General features: G+C 47.6%; 1 protein-coding gene across 1 annotated transcript; it reads left to right on the top strand.

Moving 5' to 3' along the window:
- Positions 1–1049: 1049 nt before the first annotated feature.
- LOC115083371 (histamine H3 receptor-like) lies at positions 1050–25068 on the top strand. Its single transcript, XM_029587171.1, has 3 exons — positions 1050–1263; positions 13608–13774; positions 23808–25068. Exons 1-3 carry the CDS (start codon positions 1050–1052, stop codon positions 24636–24638), a joined length of 1212 nt encoding a protein of 403 aa, XP_029443031.1. The 3' UTR covers positions 24639–25068.
- Positions 25069–25323: the final 255 nt, after the last annotated feature.

Below are 25323 nucleotides of genomic sequence, written 5' to 3' on the forward strand. Positions count from 1 at the left end.
TTTGAACAGGGCCATTTTATTAGTTCCTTTATTGCTATGGTTTGTTTGATTGTGCTATTCTGTGCTGCATAAAACAGCTGAGTTTGAAATTAACAGACATGTCTTTTGTCTGAACACTCATGTTTTCTTAAAATGCTACATATCCTACAAACTCTGCCAGGGATATAAAAATTTATGAGCACAACTTACATATCCAGTAAAGTTAAAAGTTATCCAGGCACATGTACCCAGAAAAGCTTAAACCTAACTGACTATATTCAAACATATATTGTAAACCGATGTGTTGTTTCCTACGAACGTCGGTATATAAAAACGAATAAATAAATAAATAGCTAGTAAGGTTTGAATGTTATCTGGGTAAGCCTATCCAGATAACTTTAGGGTAGGATATTCAGTGGGAGACTTATCTTATTAAATATCTGTGATTCTGGATAACTTGTTCTCTCATTGCTTTTCTGAACACTGATCTCATAACTGCCACATTACACCATCTACCTTTGAAATCAATGCATCTCATTACCTCCTATGGATAGAGGATGAGCGTAAATTAGGTAGTGGCTAATTAAAGACCATATAAACCTACAGGTTGAAGATTTGAATACAGGAATACATCTAAAAATCATACATGTAGCTACAGCTCAGAATATAATACGAAAGCAAAGAAAAGCAAAACAACTTAATTAGCCTTGTTTCACCTGATGATACTTTTGGTGTCTCCTCCTTCTCTACCCCTTATAAATATCTGCAGATGTGAAAGAGAAGCAGCTGTAACCTGAAACTTCACTGAATCTTCAAGGATTCCTGGGCTCTCCTCCAACCTCTCAGTTACACATTAAGCTAATTAAGTGAATTGCAGGCATTTGGAAAGTATAATTTATACTTCCTCCTGTATGGTAGCAGTGTGATTATTTTCTTTTATGATGTGGAAATATAACTCTGAAATAAGCAATAAGTCCCTACCAAATAAACAGAGTATAAATAGAGAAAAGAAGACGTTTGCTTTAAAGACGATTTTTGTTCACTTCTGAAATGACTTTGTGATATGCAAGATGCAAAACAATAATCTTTCCAGGGTCAGCAAAGCTCCTTGGGAAGGTTTCTCAAGCACTACACGACTGATTGTCTCCGTGTTCCTGACGCTGGCAGATGGAAGTGCTGTACTGGGAAACAGCTTGGTCATTTTTGTTTTTGTAATAGACAGGAAGCTAAAAAGCCAAAGCAACTTTTTACTTCTTAATCTTGCAATTTGTGATTTTCTAGTGGGTAAGTTCCAATGCCATGAAACTGTTTTTACTTTATTCTAAAATATACATGTATAAAAAAGCATATCAATGAAGAACAATGCTTTCTCCACTATGCAGGACATGCAATAAATTTTATCTTTTATCTAAAAATATAATATTCAGTATGCAGTGCATAATTTAGTTTTGGGGATTTCTTATCTTTACAATTTGGTTTATTAAATCTACTTTACTGTACAGCAGATAAGAAAATAGTTCATTTTGCAAAATAAATAAATAATAATAAAATAAAACCAACCCAAAAAGCCATGTACATTAGCTAAATGGAAAGGCATGTGCATTGTTTCAGTATGTGTTATTGCTTCTAGCTACTTGCAATTGTTCATAGTGACTACTCACGTGTATTCTTCAGAGCTGCAGTACATGCTGTCACTGGCAAATCTTATATGTGTATTCAGTTATCTATAATAAGAGAAGTACTAGAAATTGATTTTTCTTCAGAGGAAATAAGCTTGTTCTGAAAATTATCCAGGAGTACTACTTCTTGTTAATATGCTGTATTTGACATTTTCAGTTTCTCTGCTGCTTAGTAGTAGCAGCATACTGTTCATTACTTAGAGGAATATAAAAACAAAAGTACTTCAGTTTTATTTTAAGCCATTTTACAGGTATTTCAAAGATAATTTATACACAAATTACAATATTCATCAGCAATCCAATAATTGTAAGTGACAGTTTAAAATTAACTTATTTCACATAGTTAACACAGACTCTTTGCTCCTAAAAAAGTTAAAATACTTTTTAATCAGGGAGGTGATTGTTTGAGGAGAGCCCTCTCCTAGTGAGAGGTATTGGCTGGGACTGACACTGGGGTTTTCAGCCCTCTCCGGGCTGAAGATGGAGGAACAACAGCTGTGCGGATTTGCTGGTTGCTCTGCCCCCCTTGTGAGGTCATCGTCGGGGGACGGAACTTGGCTCCTATAAGAAGTAAGAAGCTACGGCTGTTGCGATCCCCCCTGTTGCTGCGCTACAGGAGGTCTCTTACCTTCCTCTGGAGGCCGCTCTGAAGCCTGGGCCTCGCCTGTGTTCCATCCGGGACTTGCTCCAGGGCCTGAGAGGCCTAGCTGTGCCTGTGGCTTGCTTGCCAGCGTTTGGACTTCCTGTTTGGCGACGCCCTTCTCCTAGGGGCTGGCCCGCAGCTCTCCACCTGACTTATAGGACCAGCGGTGGGCGGTCCTGGCAAGCTCCTCCCAGGGAGTTGCCTTCTACCCCCAGTATTTAAGGACTTTCAGTTCACTTGCAAAGGGCCTTCGGATCAGGTCCTACAGTTGTCTGTATCCTTGCTGATCCAGGTCTTCCATGATCACATATGCTTTGATGGATCCCTGTCCAGTGTCTCTGCCTAGATGTCTGATCCTGTTCCTGCCAGCCGTAAGGACTTCGGATGTGAGTATCCCAGCATCGGAGTTCCTGTTCGCCTGGAGTTTCCCTGCACCCTCCTTCTCAGCGTGGTCCGCGACCAGCCTTCCTGGGCTGTGTAGGGCGCGTCTGGGACAGGGTGGTCCGCGACTCAGTCCCACGGGTGGGCTGAGTAAGGCGCCCTGATGGACAGTGCCATGTTTCCGTCCAGCCTTGTCTACAGTGTCTGCTTCAGCCCTTGCCCGGATGTCTTCCTGTCTCTGCCTTGACCTACGTCCTCGTCTGGTTCCTGAGCCTTCTGTCCTGTTGGGCCCTGGAGTGGCCAACAGGAGGGATTCGTCCCACGGGCTCTTGAGCTTCTGCCAGCCGAGGGGGCTTCGGATGTGAGTATCCCAGCATCGGAGTTCCTGCTCGCCTGGATCCTCCCTGTGTCTCGCTTCAGCCCTTGTCCTGATGTCTCCGTCTTGCTTCAGCCTGCTTCTGCCCCGTCTGATGTCTTCTGTTTAAGGACTCTGTCTGCCCTCGCCTCTGTCCGGCCTGCTGCCCATTGCCGTTCCCTGCGGCAGGTCCGAAAGGGCCGGGAACAGTCGGAGGACCGTTCATTAGTCAACTTCCCCGTGTTGGCTACCATGGGCATGCAGGTCCGGCTGAGGGTCGGACTCCCTGCTTCTGTTCCTGCCTGCCTGGGTCACCATGCCTGCTCAGCTCACCTCCCACGGTGTGGCTTGGGGCTCCTCCTTGAGTCCTGCCGTGGCCCAAGGGCTCACCACCACCCGCTTACGACGACCACGCCCGCGCGCGCTCGTAACAACGGCGCTGTGTTGGAGGTGATTGTTTGAGGAGAGCCCTCTCCTAGTGAGAGGTTTTGGCCGGGACTGAGACCGGGGTTTTCAGCCCTCTCCGGGCTGAAGCCGGAGGAACAACAGCTGTGCGGATTCGCTGGTTGCTCCGCCCCCCTTGTGAGGTCATCGTCGGGGGACGGAACTTGGCTCCTATAAGAAGTAAGAAGCTACGGCGCTGTATTGGAGGTGATTGTTTGAGGAGAGCCCTCTCCTAGTGAGAGGTTTTGGCCGGGACTGAGACCGGGGTTTTCAGCCCTCTCCGGGCTGAAGCCGGAGGAACAACAGCTGTGCGGATTCGCTGGTTGCTCCGCCCCCCTTGTGAGGTCATCGTCGGGGGACGGAACTTGGCTCCTATAAGAAGTAAGAAGCTATGGCGCTGTGATGGAGGTGATTGTTTGAGGAGAGCCCTCTCCTAGTGAGAGGTATTGGCCGGGACTGAGACCAGGGTTTTCAGCCCTCTCCGGGCTGAAGCAGGAGGAACAACAGCTGTGCGGATTCGCTGGTTGCTCCGCCCCCCTTGTGAGGTCATCGTCGGAGGACGGAATTTGGCTCCTATAAGAAGTAAGAAGCTACGGCGCTGTGTTGGAGGTGATTGTTTGAGGAGAACCCTCTCCTAGTGAGAGGTATTGGCTGGGACTGAGACCGGGGTTTTCAGCCCTCTCTGGGCTGAAGCCAGAGGAACAGCAGCTGTGCAGATTCGCTGGTTGCTCCGCCCCCTTGTGAGCTCATCGCTGGGGGACGGAACTTGGCTCCTATAAGAAGTAAGAAGCTACGGCGCTGTGTTGGAGGTGATTGTTTGAGGAGAGCCCTCTCCTAGTGAGAGGTATTGGCTGGGACTGAGACCGGGGTTTTCAGCCCTCTCCGGGCTGAAGCCGGAGGAACAACAGCTGTGCGGATTCGCTGGTTGCTCCGCCCCCTTGTGAGCTCATCGCTGGGGGACGGAACTTGGCTCCTATAAGAAGTAAGAAGCTATGGTATGTAGCCGTCAGCGCATGGCCTAAGCCACGCGCCAAAGGAGCGCGCCCCTCCTGGAAATTTCCTCTTAATAAAATAATATTTTTATGGGTAGGAAGAGGAAAGTGAAGGTTTGGACCTCATCACCAGGACTGCCTGTGAGGGGCCCAATGGACTCCCACGTTGCAAGAGGGGTGAGTCAAACTAATTTAAGACCAATTCCTGATATTTCCTTTTCATTGGGATCTCCCAAAACCCCTGGAGCTCAAGGGCCATCGCAGATGTCTCAATCAGGTATGGATTCGGCCCTACCCACACACCATGAGTTTCCTGGACTAAAAGAACGGGCTACAATAAATAAAGTTGTTATATCTCCTCCTAATTTAAAAAATGTTGGGCAACAATTGGACTTGAGACCACATGAGACGGTCAACGTGCCGATTGTTCCCCAGAATATTACCTTGCGTGATGTGTGGGTGGCTGTAGATAACCTTCAGAAAATTATGTCAAACTCAATAGAGCAGAATAGAACAACTATTTCTGAAATTAAAAATGTATTGGAAGGACATAGTAACCGTTTGGCATATGTAGAAAAACAATCAAAGGCTATGTCTTCCCAGATAGAAACACTTAAGGATGTAAATAATTCTTCAATTAAAGATGGTATAGTTATTCACCGGCAGATGGAAATTCTGGAAAATCAAAATCTATGTAGAAATCTAAGGTTGTTGAATTTCCCTGAAACCAGATTAATATCTGCCACTGAATTACTTAAAAAGTATCTTTCTGAAGTTTTATCTATTACAACAATAGATGAGACTAGTATATCCAAAATTAGAGATGTGAATCGTGTCCTCGATCGTCTTAACGATCGATTTCGGCTGGGAGGGGGAGGGAATCGTATTGTTGCCGTTTGGGTGTGTAAACTATCGTGAAAAATCGTTAAAATCGTGAGCCGGCACACTAAACCCCCCTAAAACCCACCCCGACCCTTTAAATTAAATCCCCCACCCTCCCGAACCCCCCCCAATGCTTTAAATTACCTGGGGATCCGGCGGTGGTCCAGAACGGCGGCGGTCCGGAACGGCCCCCTCAATAGAATCGTGTTGTCTTCAGCCGGCGCCATTTTTCAAAATGGCCGCCGCAAAATGGCGGCGGCCATAGACAAAAACGATTCGACGCAGGAGGTCGTTCCGGACCCCCGCTGGACTTTTGGCAAGTCTTGTGGGGGTCAGGAGGCCCCCCCAAGCTGGCCAAAATTTTCCTGGGAGTCCAGCGGGGTTCCGGGAGCGATTTCTTGCCGCGAATCGTTTCCGTATGGAAAATGGCGCCGGCAGGAGATCGACTGCAGGAGGTCGTTCAGCGGCGGTCCAGAACCCCCGCTGAACGACCTCCTGCAGTCGATCTCCTGCCGGCGCCATTTTCCGTACGAAAACGATTCGTGGCAAGAAATCGCTCCCGGAACCCCGCTGGACTCCCAGGAAAATTTTGGCCAGCTTGGGGGGGCCTCCTGACCCCCACAAGACTTGCCAAAAGTCCAGCGGGGGTCCGGAACGACCTCCTGCGTCGAATCGTTTTTGTCTATGGCCGCCGCCATTTTGCGGCGGCCATTTTGAAAAATGGCGCCGGCTGAAGACAACACGATTCTATTGAGGGGGCCGTTCCGGACCGCCGCCGTTCTGGACCACCGCCGGATCCCCAGGTAATTTAAAGCATTGGGGGGGGGGGGGGGTTCGGGAGGGTGGGGGATTTAATTTAAAGGGTCGGGGGTGGGTTTTAGGGGGTTTTAGTGTGCCGGTTTTCCTGCCCTCCCCCTTCCCCCGATTTATGATTTTTTAACGATAAATCGGGGGAATTGGTATTGTATCGTGACCCTAACGATTTTTTGACGATTTAAAATATATCGGACGATATTTTAAATCGTCAAAAAACGATTCACATCCCTATCCAAATTATACTATGTCCCTAAGACGAGGTAAAGTACACAAGAGGGTCATGAGGATATGGATGTTGTCCAACACTCTCCAAATTTGACTTCATTTTTGGAAGCCTCTCATGATGATATAACATTAAGATCTACTTTATTAGTGACTTTTTGTAGAGAGAGAGACAAGAACTTGGTTTTGCAAAAATATTTTGAAAATAAAGATTTTAGTTTTTGTGGACAACGGATCCAGATTTTTCCAGATGTTGCTAGAGCAACTCAAGTAAGATGTAAGCAATTTCTGAAACTTAAGGTAAGAGTGTTGGCCTTAGGGGCAACATTCTATTTATAATTTCCGTGTAAATGTTCGGTGATGTATCAGAAGAATAAATGTATCTTTCAGGATCCGCCCCACTTAGAGTCCTTTTTGTTGGATAAAGAACAAGTGTTGAGAAATGAATCTGCAATAAATTGATATACTCTCCTTTTCTGTAAGAATTGATTACAGATTTTCCATGAGGTTATTACTTCTGTTAGACCTCCTGTAATGTGGACTATATATTACTGTATTAATAGTATAATGATAGATAATTATGTTTGTTTATGTTTTTGGTTAATACAGATTATTTGCCTGTTTTTTACAATGTAATAATTGTTTAAAAGCTCAATAAAATATAAATAAAAAAATACTTTTTAATCATCATTTTGTACATTTAATTATTTTAAAAAATTCTTTATACCATTTTCCTGGAAAACCATTCAAAGTGGTGAACAATCTAATGAACTTCTGGCATTAAAAATAGAGCAAATCACATACACCCAGACCTCAGTAGATTTGTTATTACTGGAGAAATTACTTAACTGATAATTTCGTTTTCCTTAGTGTAGACAGATGGACTCAGAACCAATGGGTATAGTGTACTCCTGATAGCAGTTGGAGATGGATCAGATTTCAATCTGACGTCAGCCCTAGTACATATACCCCTGCAGGAAGTGCAGCTCTTGAGTATTCTCTTCGAAAAGCATTGTGGATATATGTGTGACTGACTAATTTGAATGACTTGTATAACTTCGTAACTTGGAGAACTTGATTAACTTTATAACTTGATTAACTTGATAAACTTGAGCTGGTTGAATTGGCTATACCTGGAGACCGCCAGTGCCCTCAACAAGAAAATGTCAACACCCGGTAGGATGGGTGTCCTAGATGAAGGAAAGCATGGCTTACCCTTGAGTCACTTGAGCATTCCATGAGTAATGGCAGCCATGGGTGGGATGCTGAGTCCATCTGCCTACACTAAGGAAAACGAAATTATCAGGTATGTAATTTCTCCATTTCCTAGCGTGTAGCAGATGGACTCAGGACCAATGAGATGTATAAAAGCTCCTCCCGAACTGGGTGGGAGGCTGTTCGTGACCCACTTAGTACTGCCCTTGCAAATGCTGTGTCCTCTCGAGCCTGAACATCCAGGAGGTAAAACCTGGAGAAGGTGTGGATGGAGGACCATGTCGCCGCCCTGCAAATGTCAGTGGGTGACAACATCTTGGTTTCTGCCCAGGACACTGCCTGGGCTCTAGAAGAATGGGCCTTGACTTGTAGTGGCGGCGGCTTGCCTGCTTCTACGTAGGCCACCTTGATGACTTCTTTGATCCAGCGGGCAATGGTTGCTTGCGAGGCCACTTCCCCTTGCCTGTTCCCGCTGTGAAGGATGAATATAGATGGTCCGTTTTTCGTACGGGATCCGACATTTCCAGGTATCTGGATAGGAGTCTGCTGATGTTGAGGTGGCGTAGACTTCGAGCCTCTTCCGAATTCTTATGTTCATCTGGCGATGGTAGTGAGATGGTTTGGTTGATATGGAAGAGGGACACCACTTTGGGGAGGAATGACGGAACTGTACGTAACTGGATGGTTGCCAGGGTGAGTCTGAGGAACAGCTCCCGCAGGACAGTGCTTGTTGATCGGATATATGACGGGCTGAACAAACTGCCAGCAGGAAGGCTGTCTTCAATGTTAGTAGTCGGAGAGACAGGCCGCGGAGAGGTCTGAAAGAGGCTCCTGCTAAGAAATCCAGGACCAGGTTGAGGGGGTCGGATGTGCTTGACTCCTTTCAGGAAGCATGAAACATCCGGGTGAGAGGCTATGGTGTCGCCCTTGCGCTTGGATCCGTAGCATGACAATGCGGCCACCTGTACCTTGATGGAATTGAGGGACAATCCCTTCTGTAGGCCGTTCTGTAGGAATTCCAAGATTGCCGGAATTTTGACTGAGCATGGAATGATGTCGTGGTCCTCGCACCAGGCTTCGAATATTCTCCAAATCCTTATGTATGTTAGAGATGTAGAGAACTTGCACGCTCAGAGTAGGGTGTCAATTACAGCCCCTGAGTATCCGTTCTTTCTCAGGCGAGCCCTCTCAATGGCCAGACCATAAAAGAGAACCAAGCTGGATCTTCATGGAGGATCGGCCCTTGCTGGAGCAGGTCTCTGTGTGGAGGTAGTGGCAGGGGAGTCCCTGTCAGTAGTCTTCACATGTCTGTGTACCACTGTCTTCTTGGCCAGTCCGGGGCCACAAGGAGTACTGGTCCCCTATGTAGACCAATCTTGTGGATGATGGCGCCTAATAGGGGCCACGGCAGGAAGGCATACAGCAGAGTCTCCTGTGGCCAGGTCTGCACCAGGGTGTTGATCCCCTGGAACTGAGGTTCCCGCCTGCGACTGAAGAAACTGGGCACTTGGGCGTTGGACCGGTTTGCCAGAAGGTCCATGGTTGGTGTTCCCCAATGGTTCACTATCAGCTAGAACGCTGTTGTCGATAGCTTCCATTCTCCTGGGTCTAGACTTTCTCTGCTGAGGTAGTCTGCCATGATGTTGTCTTTCCCGGTGATGTGGATGACCGAGATCTTTTGGAGGTTCCCTTCCGCCCACGACATTAGGGAGTCTATTTCCAGAGACACCTGTTGGCTCCTGGTTCCTCCCTGATGGTTGATATAGGCCACTGTTGTGGTGTTGTCCGACATAACTCTGACCGCTTTGTTTCGGAGTCTGTGACCGAACCGTAAGCAGGCTGGTCTGACTGCCCGGGCTTCTAAGCGAATGATGTTCCATCCCGACTCTTCTGCATTCCACTGCCCTTGGGCGGTTAGCTCTTCGCAGTGTGCACCCCATCCTTTTAGGCTGGCATCCATGGTGAGCAGGATCCAGATCAGTGAGGATAGTCTTATTCCCTGGCTCAGGTGGTCGTCTTGTAGCCACCATCGTAGTTGGGTCCGAACTCTGCCCGGGAGCTGTAGACGTACAGTGTAGTTCTGAGACAGTGGATTCCATCACGATAGGAGAGAGCGCTGTAGGGGTCTCATGTGAGCTTGTGCCCATGGTACTGCCTCCAGAGTGGATGCCATGAGCCCGAGGACTTGTAGGTAATCCCACGCTGTGGGGCGAGGTTCGCTCAGCAGGGTTTGCAACTGGTTTCTCAGTTTTGATCTCCTTGTCGGTGTTAGGATGACCTTGCCTTCCTTGGTGTCAAAGCAGACTCCTAAGTATTCTAGAGACTGTGAGGGCTGCAGACAGCTCTTGTTTGTTTTGACCACCCATCCGAGGCTCTCCAGTAGAGTTTTGACTCTGTTGGTTGCCTGGTGACTTTCCTCTGGGGATTTCACCCTGATCAGCCAATCGTCCAGATAAGGGTGTACGAGGAACCCTTCCTTCCTCAGTGTTGCTGCCACCACCACTACAATCTTGGTGAATGTCCGGGGTGCTGTGGCTAGCCCGAAGGGTAGTGCCCGGAACTGGTAGTGATGGTCCAGGATTTTGAAGCTTAGGAAGCGCTGATGATCTTGATGGATCAGAATGTGTAAGTATGCTTCCGACAGATCCAAGGATGTGAGAAACTCTCCCGGTTGTATCGCCCTTATTACGGAGCGTAGAGTTTCCATGCGGAAGCGGGGAATCCGCAGGTGATGGTTGACAGACTTGAGGTCCAGGATGGGCCTGAATGTACCCTCTTTCTTGGGGATGATAAAATAAATGGAATAATGTCCAGTATTTATTTGTTGTGGAGGTACTGGGGTTATGGCCTCTAGGGCCAGTAATCTGTTCAGCGTAGCCTCCACTGCCACCCTCTTGTAGGGGTCGTGGCTGGGGGATTCCACAAACTTGTTCGGAGGGGTTCAGAGGAAATCCAGGTAGTACTCCTCTCGAATGATGGTTAGGACCCACTTGTCCAAAGTTATCTCAACCCATCTCTGGTAGAATAGGGCAAGTCTGCCCCCAATGGCTTCTTGCTTTGGACAGGTCGGCTGATTCTTATTGTAGGGTGCGGCTGGGGCCTGAACCCGAGCTGGTTCCCCTTTTGTTGTGCCAGTTCTGAAAGGACTGGTTCCTGCCTGTGGGATGAGGCGCTTGTTAAGTGTTTCTGTGTGGATTGAAGCGCTGTGAACCTCTGCCCCTGGAGGATCGGGGGAAGGGTGACTGGGTTCTCTTATTCCTGTCCTCCAGTAGCCGCGGCAGTGGGGACTCGCCCCATTTGTCAGCCAGTTTCTCTAGTTCGCTGCCGAAAGGAGGGATCCCTTGAAGGGCATCCTTGTGAGTCTTGTTTTGGAGGACACGTCGGCCGACCAGCTTCGGAGCCAGAGTTGCCTCCTGGCTGCCACAGCTGATGACACTCCTCTAGCTGCAGTGCGCTCCAGGTTGGAAGCAGCATCTGCGAGGAATGATACTGCTGGCTCCATGGCTTCCCCAGGGGTGTTGCTCCTGGTCTGTGATAGGCAGGCACGTGTTACCATAGTGCAGCAGGTGGCTATCTGTAGGGACATTGCGGCGACGTCAAAGGACTGTTTAAGGATGGATTCCAGACGTCTGTCTTGGGCATCTTTGAGTGCTGCGCCTCCCTCCACTGGGATAGTAGTGTGTTTCGAGACTGTGCAGACCATGGCATCCACCTTTGGGCATGTCAGAAGGTCTTTGGCCGCTGGCTCCAGAGGATACATGGCTGCCATAGCCCGTCCCCCTTTGAACGAAGACTCTGGAGCAATCCATTCCAGCTCAATTGGTTGTTGGAAGGCTTGTAACAGAGGGAAATGGCGGGAGGTCTGACAGAGTCCCTCTAGCAGGGGATTTGTCTTGGGCTCCCCCGAGGCACTTGTGTCCGGGATAGCAAGCTCTTTCAGGCTGTGAGTGACCAGGTCTGGAAGCTCGTCCTTGGTGAAAAAGCATCTCATGGTCCAGTGAGGCTCTGTCCCCGGGGAGAGTTTCCCTTCCTCCAGGGGCTCTGATTCCTCCTCCGAGATGTCCGTGTCCCCATACATGGGACTTCCGGGTGGTGGAGTCACTTCCCTGGGCCTAGAGGGGCCCGGAGCATAGAGGTCCTCTGGTGAAGGCTGTGGCCATGATAACGGAGGCTCCGTCTGCATGTGAATGAAGGTGTGCAGGCCTTTGAAAAATTCCACCCAGGAGATAGATGCTGGGTCCAAGCTAGGGGGCGCTGTGTCCCTGCTAGCACTCAGGCCCGGATGGGACTGGCCCTGGGCTTGATCCTCCAGGGCCTCCTCACACTGGATACACAGGGCGTTGGCCTCTTCGTGTTGTGTGGCTCTGATGTGGCATGCTGGGCAGAGGCTCTGAACCTTGAGTTCCTTTTCCGGCGGTGCCATAGATATAGGCGCGTAGAATTTATTATGCGCTCCGGTGCATCGAATATATGCGCCTGGATGCATGTGTGTCTAGGATGTGGGCGCTGGTGTGCGCACAAGTCGCAGTTATGCGCCCGGACCAGTAAGCGTGAGTTGCGTGCGTTACCCGTGCGTACGGTACTTGAGTGTGTAAGTTGTGTGCACAAGGAATGTTGTGTGCACAGCTCGCCTTATGCGCACGGATTAAAACGGCGGACAGGGCAGCGAATAGGACAAAATGGTGACGGCGACCACGCGGGCAATATGGCGACCACTTCGGAGGGTCTCCACGTGGGAGAGCCCTTGGATCTAACTGAAGTCTAGCCCTGCTAGGGCGGATCAACCCGGTGGCACTGGTCCCGACCGGCGACCTGTGTGACTCCTCGAGTTTTGGAGACCAGAGTCTTTAAACAAGATTTCTACTTTACCTTGTCGGTGCTTCCCGGTTTCGTTCCGGACGGTCTCCGGCTGCGGGAAGAGAGGACAAATACCTTCACCGCCGCGCTCGAGGTTGCACCAGCTGCCTCTCAGCTGTGCCTGAGATCGAGGGCTAGGTCCCCGCCGAAGGTCGGCTGCCGGATCGAGGCTCACCTCCGAGGGACCACGGAAATCACCTCTGGAATTCTCACCTGGGGGAGGGACCCAAGGGTGTCACTGCAGGAGAGTGGGGCTTGCTGATGAGGTAAGTTTTCTTCTTATTTTGGGTTTTTTTCTCTGTTAAATTTTGCTCTAACTCTGTGAGAGCGTGCAGGTAGTCCCTAACTGCTATGGAGACGGAAAATACTGAAGAGCTGCACTTCCTGCAGGGGTATATGTACTAGGGCTGATGTCAGATTGAAATCTGATCCGTCTCCAACTGCTATCAGGAGTACACTATACCCATTGGTCCTGAGTCCATCTGCTACACACTAGGAAATTATCCTTTGACCTTTCACTAGTGGTATAGTTTTAAATTTTGCATAGAGAGCATAGGGGCAATCTTCTATAGCCCTTGATGTTGCAATGTACATGGGAACTCTTAGTCTGTGTACATTGCAGATGATTTTGAAAGGAAAATCAACTACATTGTTTCCCTCTGAAAATTAGCAGCCACAGAGAAAGTCCATGAGCTAAAATTGACTCTTTTTAAATATGTGGGTGTCAAGTATTTTAAATAATACTTTGTATTTCCTATATTTATGCAGGCAAGCGAGCAAGGGCAACATAGTGTGTGTACTTCTAAAAATCTAATGTATATGGGATATATTGCTCCCTGACCGAAACCCACCACTGGGAAAGTGTCTTTTTAATCCAGCTAAAAATACCCACACCATGGAAGCCCGTTCAGTGCATGCTTTCAGCCAAGCAGAAGGCAATTTTCCGACAAGTCAGTTTGCTCAGGTGAATAGCTTTAAAAATAGTTTTCCCCATTGCTGCTGCTTTTTATCTCAATCACTTTATACTAGCAACTGTTCTGAAAGGAAGGGGAGAAACAGATTGAAATATGTGTTTTTCATGAGTGTGGAAATTCACATAAAGTTAACATGGTGCGTTGTTTTTCATCAATATGTTTTCTTAGGATCCTTCACGTTGCCCATATATATAAGCTACGTGCTAAATGGAAAATGGACACTTGGAAGAGGACTCTGTAAATTTTGGCTAGCTATAGAATATCCTATTTGTTTATCTTCAGTATTTAGTATTGTGCTGATCAGCCATGATCGTTTTCTGTCTGTCACAAGTGCGGTAAGTAATGCACAAGGGGTACTTTTAACATTCCTAATATGAAAATGTTTTTGTTAAGGCATTTCATATACTCAGAAACATTAAGGAATATTTTCTCAAACTATTTTACTGAATGTCTCCTAAGTTATATGTTTTGAAGGGCAAAGTTAGCTCATTACTTTACTCACTGAAGAAATAAACCTGGGTCATTGCTAGGTTGCCAACTCTGACTGGACTTGTTCCTGGAAGTTTCATCTTTGATACAACCATCACAGTGTAAGCTTGTTCAAATATACTAGGGATGTGAATCGTTTTTTGACGATTTAAAATATCGTCCGATATATTTTAAATCGTCAAAAATCGTTAGAGCCGCGATACAATAACAATTCCCCCAATTTATCGTCAAAAAATCGTAAATCGGGGGAAGGGGGAGGGCGGGAAAACCGGCACACTAAAACAACCCTAAAACCCACCCCGACCCTTTAAAATAAATCCCCCACCCTCCCGAACCCCCCCCCCCAAAATGCTTTAAATTACCTGGGGTCCAGAGGAAGGGTCCCGGTGTGATCTTTCACTCTCGGACCTCCGTGCGTTGTAGAAATGGCGCCGGCGCTACCTTTGACCTGTCATATGACAGGGCAAAGGTAGCACCGGCGCCATTTTGTTTTTTTGTCCCCCGACGGCAGGAGCGTAAGAGATCGCTCCCGGACCCCCAGGGACTTTTGGCCAGCTTGGGGGGGCCTCCTGACCCCCACAAGACTTACCAAAAGTCCAGCGGGGGTCCGGAACGATCTCCTACCGCAAACCGTTTTTCCATACGGAAAAACGATTTGACTGCAGGAGGTCGTTCCGGACCCCCGCTGGACCCCCAGGGACTTTTGGCCAGCTTGGGGGGGCCTCCTGACCCCCACAAGACTTGCCAAAAGTCCAGAGGGGGTCCGGAACGACCTCCTGCAGTTGAATCATGTTGCCGTACGGCCGGCGCCATTTTGCGCAAAATGGCGCCGCAAAATGGCGCCGGCCGTATGGCAAAACGATTCGACTGCAGGAGGTCGTTCCGGACCCCCGCTGGACTTTTGGCAAGTCTTGTGGGGGGTCAGGAGGCCCCCCCCAAGCTGGCCAAAAGTCCCTGGGGGGGTCCAGCGGGGGTCCGGAACGACGTCCTGCAGTCGAATCGTTTTTCCGTACGGAAAAACGATTCGCGGTAGATCGTTTCGGACCCCCGCTGGACTTTTGGCAAGTCTTGTGGGGGTCAGGAGGCCCCCCCAAGCTGGCCAAAAGTCCCTGGGGGTCCGGGAGCGATCTCCTACGCGCCTGCCGTCGGGGGACAAAAAAACAAAATGGCGCCGGTGCTACCTTTGCCCTGTCATATGACAGGTCAAAGGTAGCGCCGGCGCCATTTCTACAACGCACGGAGGTCCGAGAGTGAAAGATCACACCGGGACCCTTCCTCTGGACCCCAGGTAATTTAAAGCATTTTTGGGGGGGGGGGGTTCGGGAGGGTGGGGGATTTATTTTAAAGGGTCAGGGTGGGTTTTAGGGTTGTTTTAGTGTGCCGGTTTTCCCGCCCTCCCCCCCCCACTGGACCCCAGGTAATTTAAGGCATTTTGGGGGGGTTCGGGAGGGTGGGGGATTTATTTTAAAGGGTCGGGGTGAATTTTAGGGATGTTTTAGTGTGCCGGTTTTCGATTTACACGATTTACACGATATTTAAAAAACCCAAACTGCGACGATCCGATTCCCTCCCCCTCCCAGCCGAAATCGATCGTTAAGACGATCGATCACACGATTCACATCTCTAAAATATACTGAAGAACAAGACATAGCAGGAATCTGAAACAGGACTTTAATATATGTCTTTCCTCTTTACGCTTGATATTTCAAATACTGACCAAACTATTCACTCCAAATATATGAAACTACTAAGAAGCTAATAACAGGAAAAATTCTGATTCACTGTAAAATTTTATTTTGCTGAAAATTTTCTAAGACTTTTCTCCAGAGTTGCTTGCAGCAATATCCTTGCCATTAACCATTAGTTCTCTGAGACTTCAGGGACAATCCTACAGAAAAGACAACATTATTCATGACCAGAAATTGATAGTAATCTTAGATAAGAATGATCATCATGCAAAACCACTTAGGATGTGCATTTATTTGACATGAATGGCAACAAATGAGATGATTTTTGTTTCATTCATGGGCACCCGAAATAAATGAAAGCTACCCACAAATTAAACAAACATTTTTGTTTCATAAGTTTATGGCTCCCATTCAAGTTTATGGCCCATTGAAAAGTGCTGAAGTGAGACGGGAAAGTATAGCAATCAAGAAATTCCTGAGTGAGGTAGTGGCCAGACCACAGCCAAGGTATGAGACAAGGTAAATAGACAAGACATAGGACCAGTCAAGATAAAGTTTTCCTGCTCCTGATGACACATCTTGGGGGGGGGGGGGGGGGGGTCTGGCTCCCACTCAGTCTTACTGGCATATCCCAGACTCTATACATTAGAGGTCTTGCTATCACTCTGTGGAAGTAAGGCCATGGCCCTGACACTACATTTACCATGGCCCTGATGATACACTTACCGGACTTGCTGATGCTCTGCCTTTCTGCTATACCCTTTCTGCTATACCTTGGGGGTCTAGATGCTACTCTGCCTTGCTGCCATGCCCCTAACTCTTCATCTTGGTGGTCTTTCTTACACTGTGCCTTTCTGCCCTGCTTTTGATGCTACATCTTAGGGGGTCTTGCTGCCACTCTAGCATCCATACCCCCAGGGCCGGTGCAAGGGGATTAGGCGCCCTTGGCGAGCCTTCTCCCTTGCGCCCCCCCCCCCCCCCCGGTCTCGGCCCCAACTCCTACATCGTTCTCGATCATGCCCACCGACTGTGTGGTTTTCTGGATCACGAGCAGGTTGGGCACTGCTCGCGGCCCGCCAAATCAGACGGACGGATGAATCCTTTTTCTAGATTCTCCTTAATATACTCAGACATAGCTTGAGTCTCAGGTTGAGACAACGGATAAGTTCTGCCTTTGGGAGGCATAGTGCCCGGCAGGAGTTCAATAGGACAGTTGAACTTGCGTAACGGAGGCAGGGTATCTGCTTTCTGCTTCTAGAAGACATTGTTGAAGTCAGAATACTGCGGAGGCAAACCAGGTAGTGTAACAGATTTCAGGACAGGAACTACTGGAGATACGGATGCAAACATGTTTTTTGGCATTTGGAGCCCCATTGTCCCAACTGCAGGGAATGCCAATCGAACTGGGGTTCGTGGGCCTGGAGCCGGGGCAACCCCAGGATAAATGGATGGGTTGATCACTTCAATACGTAGAAGGATATCTCTTCCTCATGGAGAGTACCCACAGTAAGATGAACAGCCACTGTCTGGTGAGTGATGAGTCCTGGGAGGTGATCTCCTTGGATGGAGGCTATGCGAAGACTCACCTCTAATGACTGGAGAGGAATGTTCAGGAGCTTGACAATGTCTTTCATAATGAAGCTGCCACTTCCTCCGGTATCAACAAGAGCAGTGGTAGTGAAGGTGTGGGCCTTGATACCCAGGGATGCAGGAAGCAAGAGTTGAGGGCCAGTAACAGTTGCGCCCAAGCTCGGGACCCCCGCCGGGCTCAGGCGTTGCAGTTTCCCAGCTGAACCGTACAGGACTGCAGACAATGTCCAGAAGTGCCACAGTAAAGGCAAAGACCCTCCTTCCGCCGACGGAGGTGTTCGGTCGGAGACAAGCGCCCATGATTCACCTCCATAGGTTCCACCATGGAGGTGGGTGGCGATGCTGATGTTTTCACTGGATGAGTGGAAGCACTTGTGGGATGTGCTAAAGGAGAGCGTGAAGCCTTTTCTTCTAGGCGTCTTTGCCGGAGACGATGATCAATCTTCCCGGCAAGGGAAATCAGGTCCTCTAGAGACGTGGGATTCTCACGGACGGAGAGCTCATCTTTGAGAGCATAGGAGAGTCCATCTAGGAAGATGGCTTGCAAACAATCTTCTTGCCACCCAGGTTCCATGGCCAGAGTCGTAAACTCCACCGTATACTCGGAGAGGGTTCTTGACCCTTCATGGAGGTGGAGTAAGTCGTGGCTGGCCACAGTCTGGCAGCTTGGGTCTCTGAAGGTCTGCTTGAAGAGAGCGATGAATTCAGACAACTTGTAAAGGATGGGATCAGAATGTTCCCATAAGAGAGAAGCCTAAGCAAGGGCCTTCCCTTCTAAATGAGACAGGATGAAGGTCACCTTAGTGATTTCCTTCAAAAACAGCGAGGGTTGTAGTGTGAACTGCATGAAGCACTGATTAAGGAAACCATGACAGGAACGTGAGTCCCCATTATATTGAGGAGGAGCAGGAAGTGCCAGTGATACTTTGGGAAGCATGGTGGCCGAGAGGCCCACAGGGTTGGCCAAAGCTGTATCTTGTAGCTGGGAACGAAGTTCTTCCACTGAAGAGGCCAGCATTTCCAAAGCTTGATGATGTTGTTTGACTGTAGCGGCCAAATCCGGTAGGGCCCGGGTGGCAGGAGACTCTGCCGAGTCCATGGCCTTGGCAACCTGTTGTGCTTGGGGGTGGACCCTTGTCCTGAGGCAGTGGAGAACTGCCTCCTGTTAGGGACCAGGAAGCAACTTCCCCCAGTGGGCGAGCACTGGAGGAGACAGAGGCTAGGAAGAGCTTCACCACTGGAAGTCCGAGGTCCCCCCGGGAGGAGCCCATAGGGACCCGGGCCGCTTGGACTTAGGTGGGCCTCACAGGGTCTCCTGGGAGAGTGACAGCCTGGCGTGCCCACAGGTAGAAGGGGAGCGAGGTCAGGTTTGAGACTGGAGGTCAGATGTAACAAGAGCATAGGTGATGACAAGGCTAGGAACAGAGCCATCATCTAGAGATGAGGTCAGGCAGGCAGAGGTCAAAGTCCAGGAGTAAGTCCGAGGAGTAGTCAGCAAAGCAGAGGTCAGGTTCCGGAGGTCAGACAATTTCACGAGCAGGCTGAGGTCAGAAGGCAGGCAGCAGGCAGGCAAGCAGATCGAGGAACAGACTGGAGTCAGAAGGCAGGCAGCAGGCAGGTCGAGGAACAGACTGGAGTCAGAAGGCAGGGAGCAGGCAGGCAGGTCGAGGAACATACTGGAGTGACAAGGCAGGCAGCAGGCAGGCAGGTCAAGGAATAGACTGGAGTCAGAAGGCAGGCAGCAGGCAGGCAGGTCGAGGAACGGACTGGAATCAGAAGGCAGGCAGCAGGCAGGCAGGCAGGTTGAGGAACGGACTGGAGTCAGGAGGCAGGCAGCAGGCAGGCAGGCAGGTCGAGGAACAGACTGGAGTCAGAAGGCAGGCAGCAGGCAGGCAGGCAGGTCGAGGAACAAGCCGAGGTCAGTACTAGTAAGACAGTCCGGTGGTACTACCTGGGTAGACGAACAGACGAACGGGAACAGAAGGATGCTGGTAAACTAGGAAGCAGGAGCAAAGCAGGAACAGAACTGGAACAGAAGGATCCTGGAACGAGACTTGGAATAAGACTAGAGCAAGAAGCAAACGCAGTGACAATCTAGCACAAACACCAACCCGATTGCTAAGGCAAGGAAGTACAATGACTTCCTTATAATAGGGAATAAATCAGGGCGTGCCGCGGAGCTAGGACTCGCCCTTGGCCCTACAAGAGACCGGGCGGTCCGCGCGCGTGTGTGGAGGGGCGTGGCCAACACAGCCGAAGACGCCGAGCTCCGTGCCGGGGGATCACATGCCAGCACTCGGCTGACGTGCACAACCTACACCTGCCCAGAGGCAGGCCTTGGAGGGAAAGGGGAAAGCCATCAGGGCTCCCCTAGGGCTTGGCGCGCACAAGAGGGTAGATTTTCAAAGGGGTACGCGCATAAGATACGTGTGTACCCCCCGAAAACCTACCCCAAACCCCCCTGCGCGCGCCAAGCCTATTTTGCATAGGCTCGGCGGCACGCGCAAGCATCGGGACGCGCGTAAGTCCCGGGGCTTGCGTAACTTTGCCGATAAAGGTAGGGGGGTTTAGATAGGGCCGGGGGTGGGTTAGGTAGGGGAAGGGAAGGGAAGGTGCGGGGGGGTGGAAGGAAAGTTCCCTCCGAGGCCGCTCCGATTTTGGAGCGGCCTCGGAGGGAACGGAGGCAGGCTGCGTGGCTCGGCGCGTGCAGGCTGCCGATTTTGGGCAGCCTTGTACGCGCCGACCCCGGATTTTAATGGATACGCGCGGCTACGAGCATATCTATTGAAATCCCGCGTACTCTTGTTCGCGCCTGGTGCGCGAACAAAAGTACGCGTGTGCGCAGATTTATAAAATCTGCCCCAAGGTGCACAAGTGTGAACCCCCTTGCGCGCACCGACCCCGGATTTTATAACATGTGCACGGCTGCGCGTGCATTTTATAAAATCGGGCATATATTTGTGCGCGCCGGGTTGCGCGCACAAATGTATGCCCGCTCATACTTCTTAAAATCCGGCCCTAAATGATTGCAATACTATTTTATTAATTGCACTCTGCTTTGGTGTGCTAAATGAAAGGTGGGAAATCACATTTTACATAATAAATAAATAAATAAATAGAAAGACTTTAATCCAAAGGTTTGGGATCAAGCCCCTTCTGGAAAATAGTTATTTCCAGATAATGGAAGCTTCCCAGTTACAGTCTTCCCCTACCCCACCTGACCTCCCATGGCCTGACCTAACCCAGTGTGAGAGCTTCTTTAACCCACTCCTCCTGCTGCCTGTACCTCTCCCTCCCAGTCGATTCACAGTCTCGGATGAGAGTTTTGAATTGTACAGGGCTCCATAGATTTCTGGTTTGATATACTACATATTTTAATTTATTTATTTTGATTTATTACCCATCTTTTTGAATATGAAATTCACCCACGACAGGATACAACATATTAGAAAGGTAACATATAGTCAGAGACCCATGAGTGTAGCAGTTTAACAGTTCTAGTCTAATGGAGACTTTAATTTTGGATGCCCAGGATTATGAGACTCTGCCAGCTTCACTAGCTTAGGCCTGGATTTATCAAAATGCACTAAATATTACATGCGATAGGAAAAGGGGCATGTTTTAAGGTAATAGGCTGTTTATCACAAAGTGCTTTTCATAGGTATTACCACAGACTGACGAGAGAGAGAGAGAGAGAGAGAGAGAGAGAGAGAGAGAGAGAGAGACTAGCTATAAGGCCTCATACTAGGTAGGTATTTATACCATATGAGATCCACCTAGTTACTCGAGGTGAGGTTTAGGTAGGTGGGTATGGGTTAGGAGCCACCTTGACCTTCAAAGTGAGACTTATGAATGGAACAGTGCTCTCTTGTGGAGATTTGATGACCTTTGGAGTGAGAAAACTCAACCAAAGATGAGATTTGTGCAATGTTCTCTTAACCTAGCTTGATGGACTCTCTACCTGGGTAACATCAAGCTAGCTTGAGAGACCATTGCACAAATCTCATCTTTGGTTGAGTTTCCTCACTCCGAAGGTCATCAAATCTTCACAAGAGAGCACTGTTCCATTCGTATATCTCACTTTGAATGTCAAAGTGGCCCCTAACCCCTACACTCCTACCTAAACTTCACCTCGAGTAACTAGGTGGGTCTCATATAGAGGTATAAATACCTACGTAGTATGGCATTTTTGCATGCGTTAAAGGCATGTTTTGCATGCGAAAACACCATATAGCACTTTGATAAATGACCTCCTTAGATGGGCAAGAGTTGTAGGTGCAGGTAGTTGGGCAAAGGTTGACCAGTGTTTCATTGAGGCATTCTTTGGTGTTTGGGGTAAATAAGTCCTATACGTCTAAGGTACTCAAGAAGGTTGAGATTGTCTTCATGTGTATTTGGGACATTTCTTGAGAGTTTAGAGGTAATCCTTGATTTAGTTCTCAAAGAAGGAGGCAAAATCATTTTCTGTTAATTTAGGTTGAGAGGTTAAGATTCTGATGATTTATGGGATGGATGAGGCCATTCACTATTTGAGTTTCTTAGCTGGGTTTGAGGCTTGCTCAATATGTTGAGTAAAGTGCCCTTTTTTGGACTTGGTTATTACTCTGTGCTATGCTATCGGGTGTAGTTGGATTTTTAGTCAGGCCATCTTTGAGGAGTGTTTAACAACATTTCTTTTCCAGTCTCTGCCCTTTTCTTTCTAGATAATAAAGTTCTTGGGAGTACCAAGGAGAACATCTGTGGGGAGGCCACAAGACTTTATTTGTGGTGCTTTGGCTAGATTATCATTCCATATCTTTATCTGGTCTGTTTTGGATGATAGATTCTCATCTTTTGGGGAATAATCTAGGGCCTTTAGCAGGTTTTCAGGATTTGACACTTCTTGTTCCTGATCACTTTCCAGGGCCTTGTCATACTTGCTTTACAAAACTCTCATGCAGAAACAGATGTGAAAACTCCCCCCATAAATAAATATATTGTATATACTCTAGAGATGAGCTTCATTTTTTTCTACCCTGTCGTTTTTTGAGTCGGATGCTTCGGGGTAAAGTTCGTTTTTCCTCGGTTAGTTTTTTGGAAAAACAAACAAAAAACTAAGTGGAGAAAAATGAAACAGGCCCAAAAAATGACGCGGGAAAGCGAAGTTCAAAAAAACCAATGGCACCGGTAGCCCCTGTGACATAGTGAGGGCAAAGGCTATCGGCGCCATTTTGATTACTGGCAGCTGATGGCGAGATTGCTCCCGGACCCCCACTGGACCACCAGGGACTTTTGGCAAGTTTTGTGGGGGACAGGAGGGTCCCCCAAGACTTGCCAAAAGTCCCTGGTGGTCCAGCAGGGGTCCAGGAACGATCTCCTGCACTTGGGTCATTGGCTGCCAGTAATCAAAATGGCACCGATAGCCATTACTATGTCACAGGGGCCACCGGTGCCATTGGTCAGCCCCGTCACATGGTAGGAGCACAAGATGGCACCAGCCGTCCATTGCTCCTACCATGTGACAGGGGCTGACCAATGGCACCGGTAGCCCTGTGACATAGTAGGTCAAAGGCTATATTCGCCATTTTGATGCGAGGCAGGCTGGACAGCCTGAAGGCACGGAGGGAGTAATCGCTTGCAGGACCCCGCTGGACCACCAGGGATGTTAGTAAGTCTTGGGGAGGGATCAGGATGGTGAGGGAGCGTTGTATTATAGTAAATTTTAATGCTTGGGGTGGTTTTTTATTTTAAAAAATAAAATGTGCCTCTCCCCCTGTACAAACCCAAAAAACAAATTTTCCCCGAAGTTCAGTGAAAATCCGTTTCGGGGTTCAGGGCCCCCGACCCATGACGAATTAGGCAATTTTGAAAAAATTGCCTAATTCGTGATAAATGAATGCACATCTCTAATATACTCCCACATTATGCAGATAAAACAAACAAACATAATCCAAACAAGAGTTTGAAGCTGTTGACTTGGCAATGATGAGAATTAATGTAATAGAAAACCAGACCTGGATTCAAAAGAAACAAAAGGTTTAGGAAAAAGAAACAAAGCTTTATTAATCAATGTTTTATCTCGGAAAGAGGTTTTTCTCAGAGCGCTGCATAGTGGTTTTGAATAGCAATAATTCTCTCCTTTATAGTTCTTTATTAGGCCAACAAGGAATGTACAGACATGGATGAGGCATGGGATAAACACAGAGGATCCCTAGTGGGTAGAGGCTGTAAATAAAGAAATGGAGTAACCTGTGTTAATATTAGGTAGAACATTTCTGCATGGGGGTAAACTGCACGGAGTGGCAGTTACTACCCTCAAAAACTTGCAGGTCAGACATAATAGATCATTTGACTGTTTCTGCTGTCATTTATTATGAAACTAGGAACACTTCACTGTTCTTACTAGTCCTTAATAAACTAAAAAGAGACTATAGTATTGAGTTGTTTCTTAAGTATGTAGGTCTGCTTAACTAGGTAGTGTGTTTAACTACAACACTTTCCTTACTCTATACTGACCTCAAAGTACCTAACATATCAAATTGCAAATACCAAGCATGATCACCAGATAAACAATTTGTGGTTACATACCTTCATTTTGTGTTTTTATTTATTTTACTTGTAGGTTGCTTACAGAGCCCAGCAAGGAATCACAAGTCGTGCATTTGTAAAAATGACTATAGCGTGGATCTTATCTTTCCTTATATATACACCAGCAATATCGTGCTGGGATATTATAGTGGGCTTCAGTGTTATTCCAGATGGGGAATGCATACCTGAATTCTTCCACAACAGATATTTCCGTTTCTTTGCTTGCAGTGTAGATTTCTTTCTGCCTTTCTCCGTTATTATTTATTTTAATTTAAATATATATTTCACCATCAATAAACGTAAAAAGAATAAGAAAAATTATATAGACAAAAATAAAATGAAGATCAGTGCTAAAGACTCAACAGCAGACATTTTCTGTGTAATGACTGATGGTGCAGAAGTCTACAGGTCATCAGTTCTTGATGTGGGAGCACAACAGAAGTGGACAAATTCTATTTTGTATTTAAATTCTAATACCATGGAGCAGAAGAGCCAACTTTTTTCTGCAAAGCGTAGAGGAGACAATCAAGATTTCCCCATGACATCCAGAGCAATGAATATAATTAGAAAGAAAAATACAAAATTCCACACCTCTAATACATCAAGGGACAAAAAAGTAGCAAAATCCCTTTTACTTATAATAACTGCTTTTTGTATTTGTTGGTCCCCATTCTCAATGCTTCTGATCATCCGTGAATTCTGTAACCTAACGTGCATCCAACCTATTTGGTATGAAGCAGCAGGATGTTTCCTTTGGCTCAATTCAGCAATTAATCCATTTCTCTTTCCTCTTTGTCATCCACACTTTAAAAAAGCATTTAAGAACCTTCTGTGTGACAGAAAACTCAATAATTACTCAAATTAATAATTGCAAATATTTCAACAATTATCAAAAAATGAAATATAATGAATAAGGAGGGGACAATTGCTTAGTAAAATGGACACAAGTAAATGGAAACCTTTGCCTCCATATCATCAGTTCAAATCTAGCTCAGACTAATGGTGGCTGCAAGTCATTAGCATAGGGGTGCCACTTCTCCCAGGTCAGTCTGAACAGGCTGATTTAATTGTGGACTTGCCCCATTGGATTCATGAGTTGTATTTCTGCTTTTCCTAAGAAAAGGATGAGACCTTCATGCATGCATAGGGCAAAAGTAGAATGGGATTCATTTGTTTGGTATGACTTGGGTAAGGTGGCAAACCTATGCTAATGACTTGTAGCCACTATTAATCTTAGCCTTGCAACCCTAAATTAGCAATTGAAAGGCGATTATTATTCTATGTAAAATGATTGTTTGGCTTCAATCAGAAACTCATCGTCAGAGACATAGCTACATAACTATGTTTTGACACACATTAAACTTGCTTCTTACTAATGACCTTTTAGTGTCATCTAAGAAATGAAGTTTGTGACTAGTAGAGGTTTTTTTTTTATATGTACTGAACTGACTTTTTCATGAACATTAACTTTCACTGTAAAAACTGTAAATAAAATGGGAGTTAGTGTGCGCTAACTCCCATTACTGTGTGCTAACTCTGCCATGTTAGCG

This window comes from Rhinatrema bivittatum, chromosome 2 (genome assembly GCF_901001135.1).
Source record: "Rhinatrema bivittatum chromosome 2, aRhiBiv1.1, whole genome shotgun sequence".
NCBI lineage: Eukaryota > Metazoa > Chordata > Amphibia > Gymnophiona > Rhinatrematidae > Rhinatrema > Rhinatrema bivittatum.

Bases quoted from the DNA above. Each gene is read 5' to 3' on its own strand.
- LOC115083371 (XM_029587171.1), top strand. From the start codon at position 1,050: ATGCAAAACAATAATCTTTCCAGGGTCAGCAAAGCTCCTTGGGAAGGT. The intron at 1,264-13,607 runs GTAAGTTCCAAT...ATGTTTTCTTAG, and splicing joins AATTTGTGATTTTCTAGTGG to GATCCTTCACGTTGCCCATA. The intron at 13,775-23,807 runs GTAAGTAATGCA...TTTTACTTGTAG, and splicing joins TTCTGTCTGTCACAAGTGCG to GTTGCTTACAGAGCCCAGCA.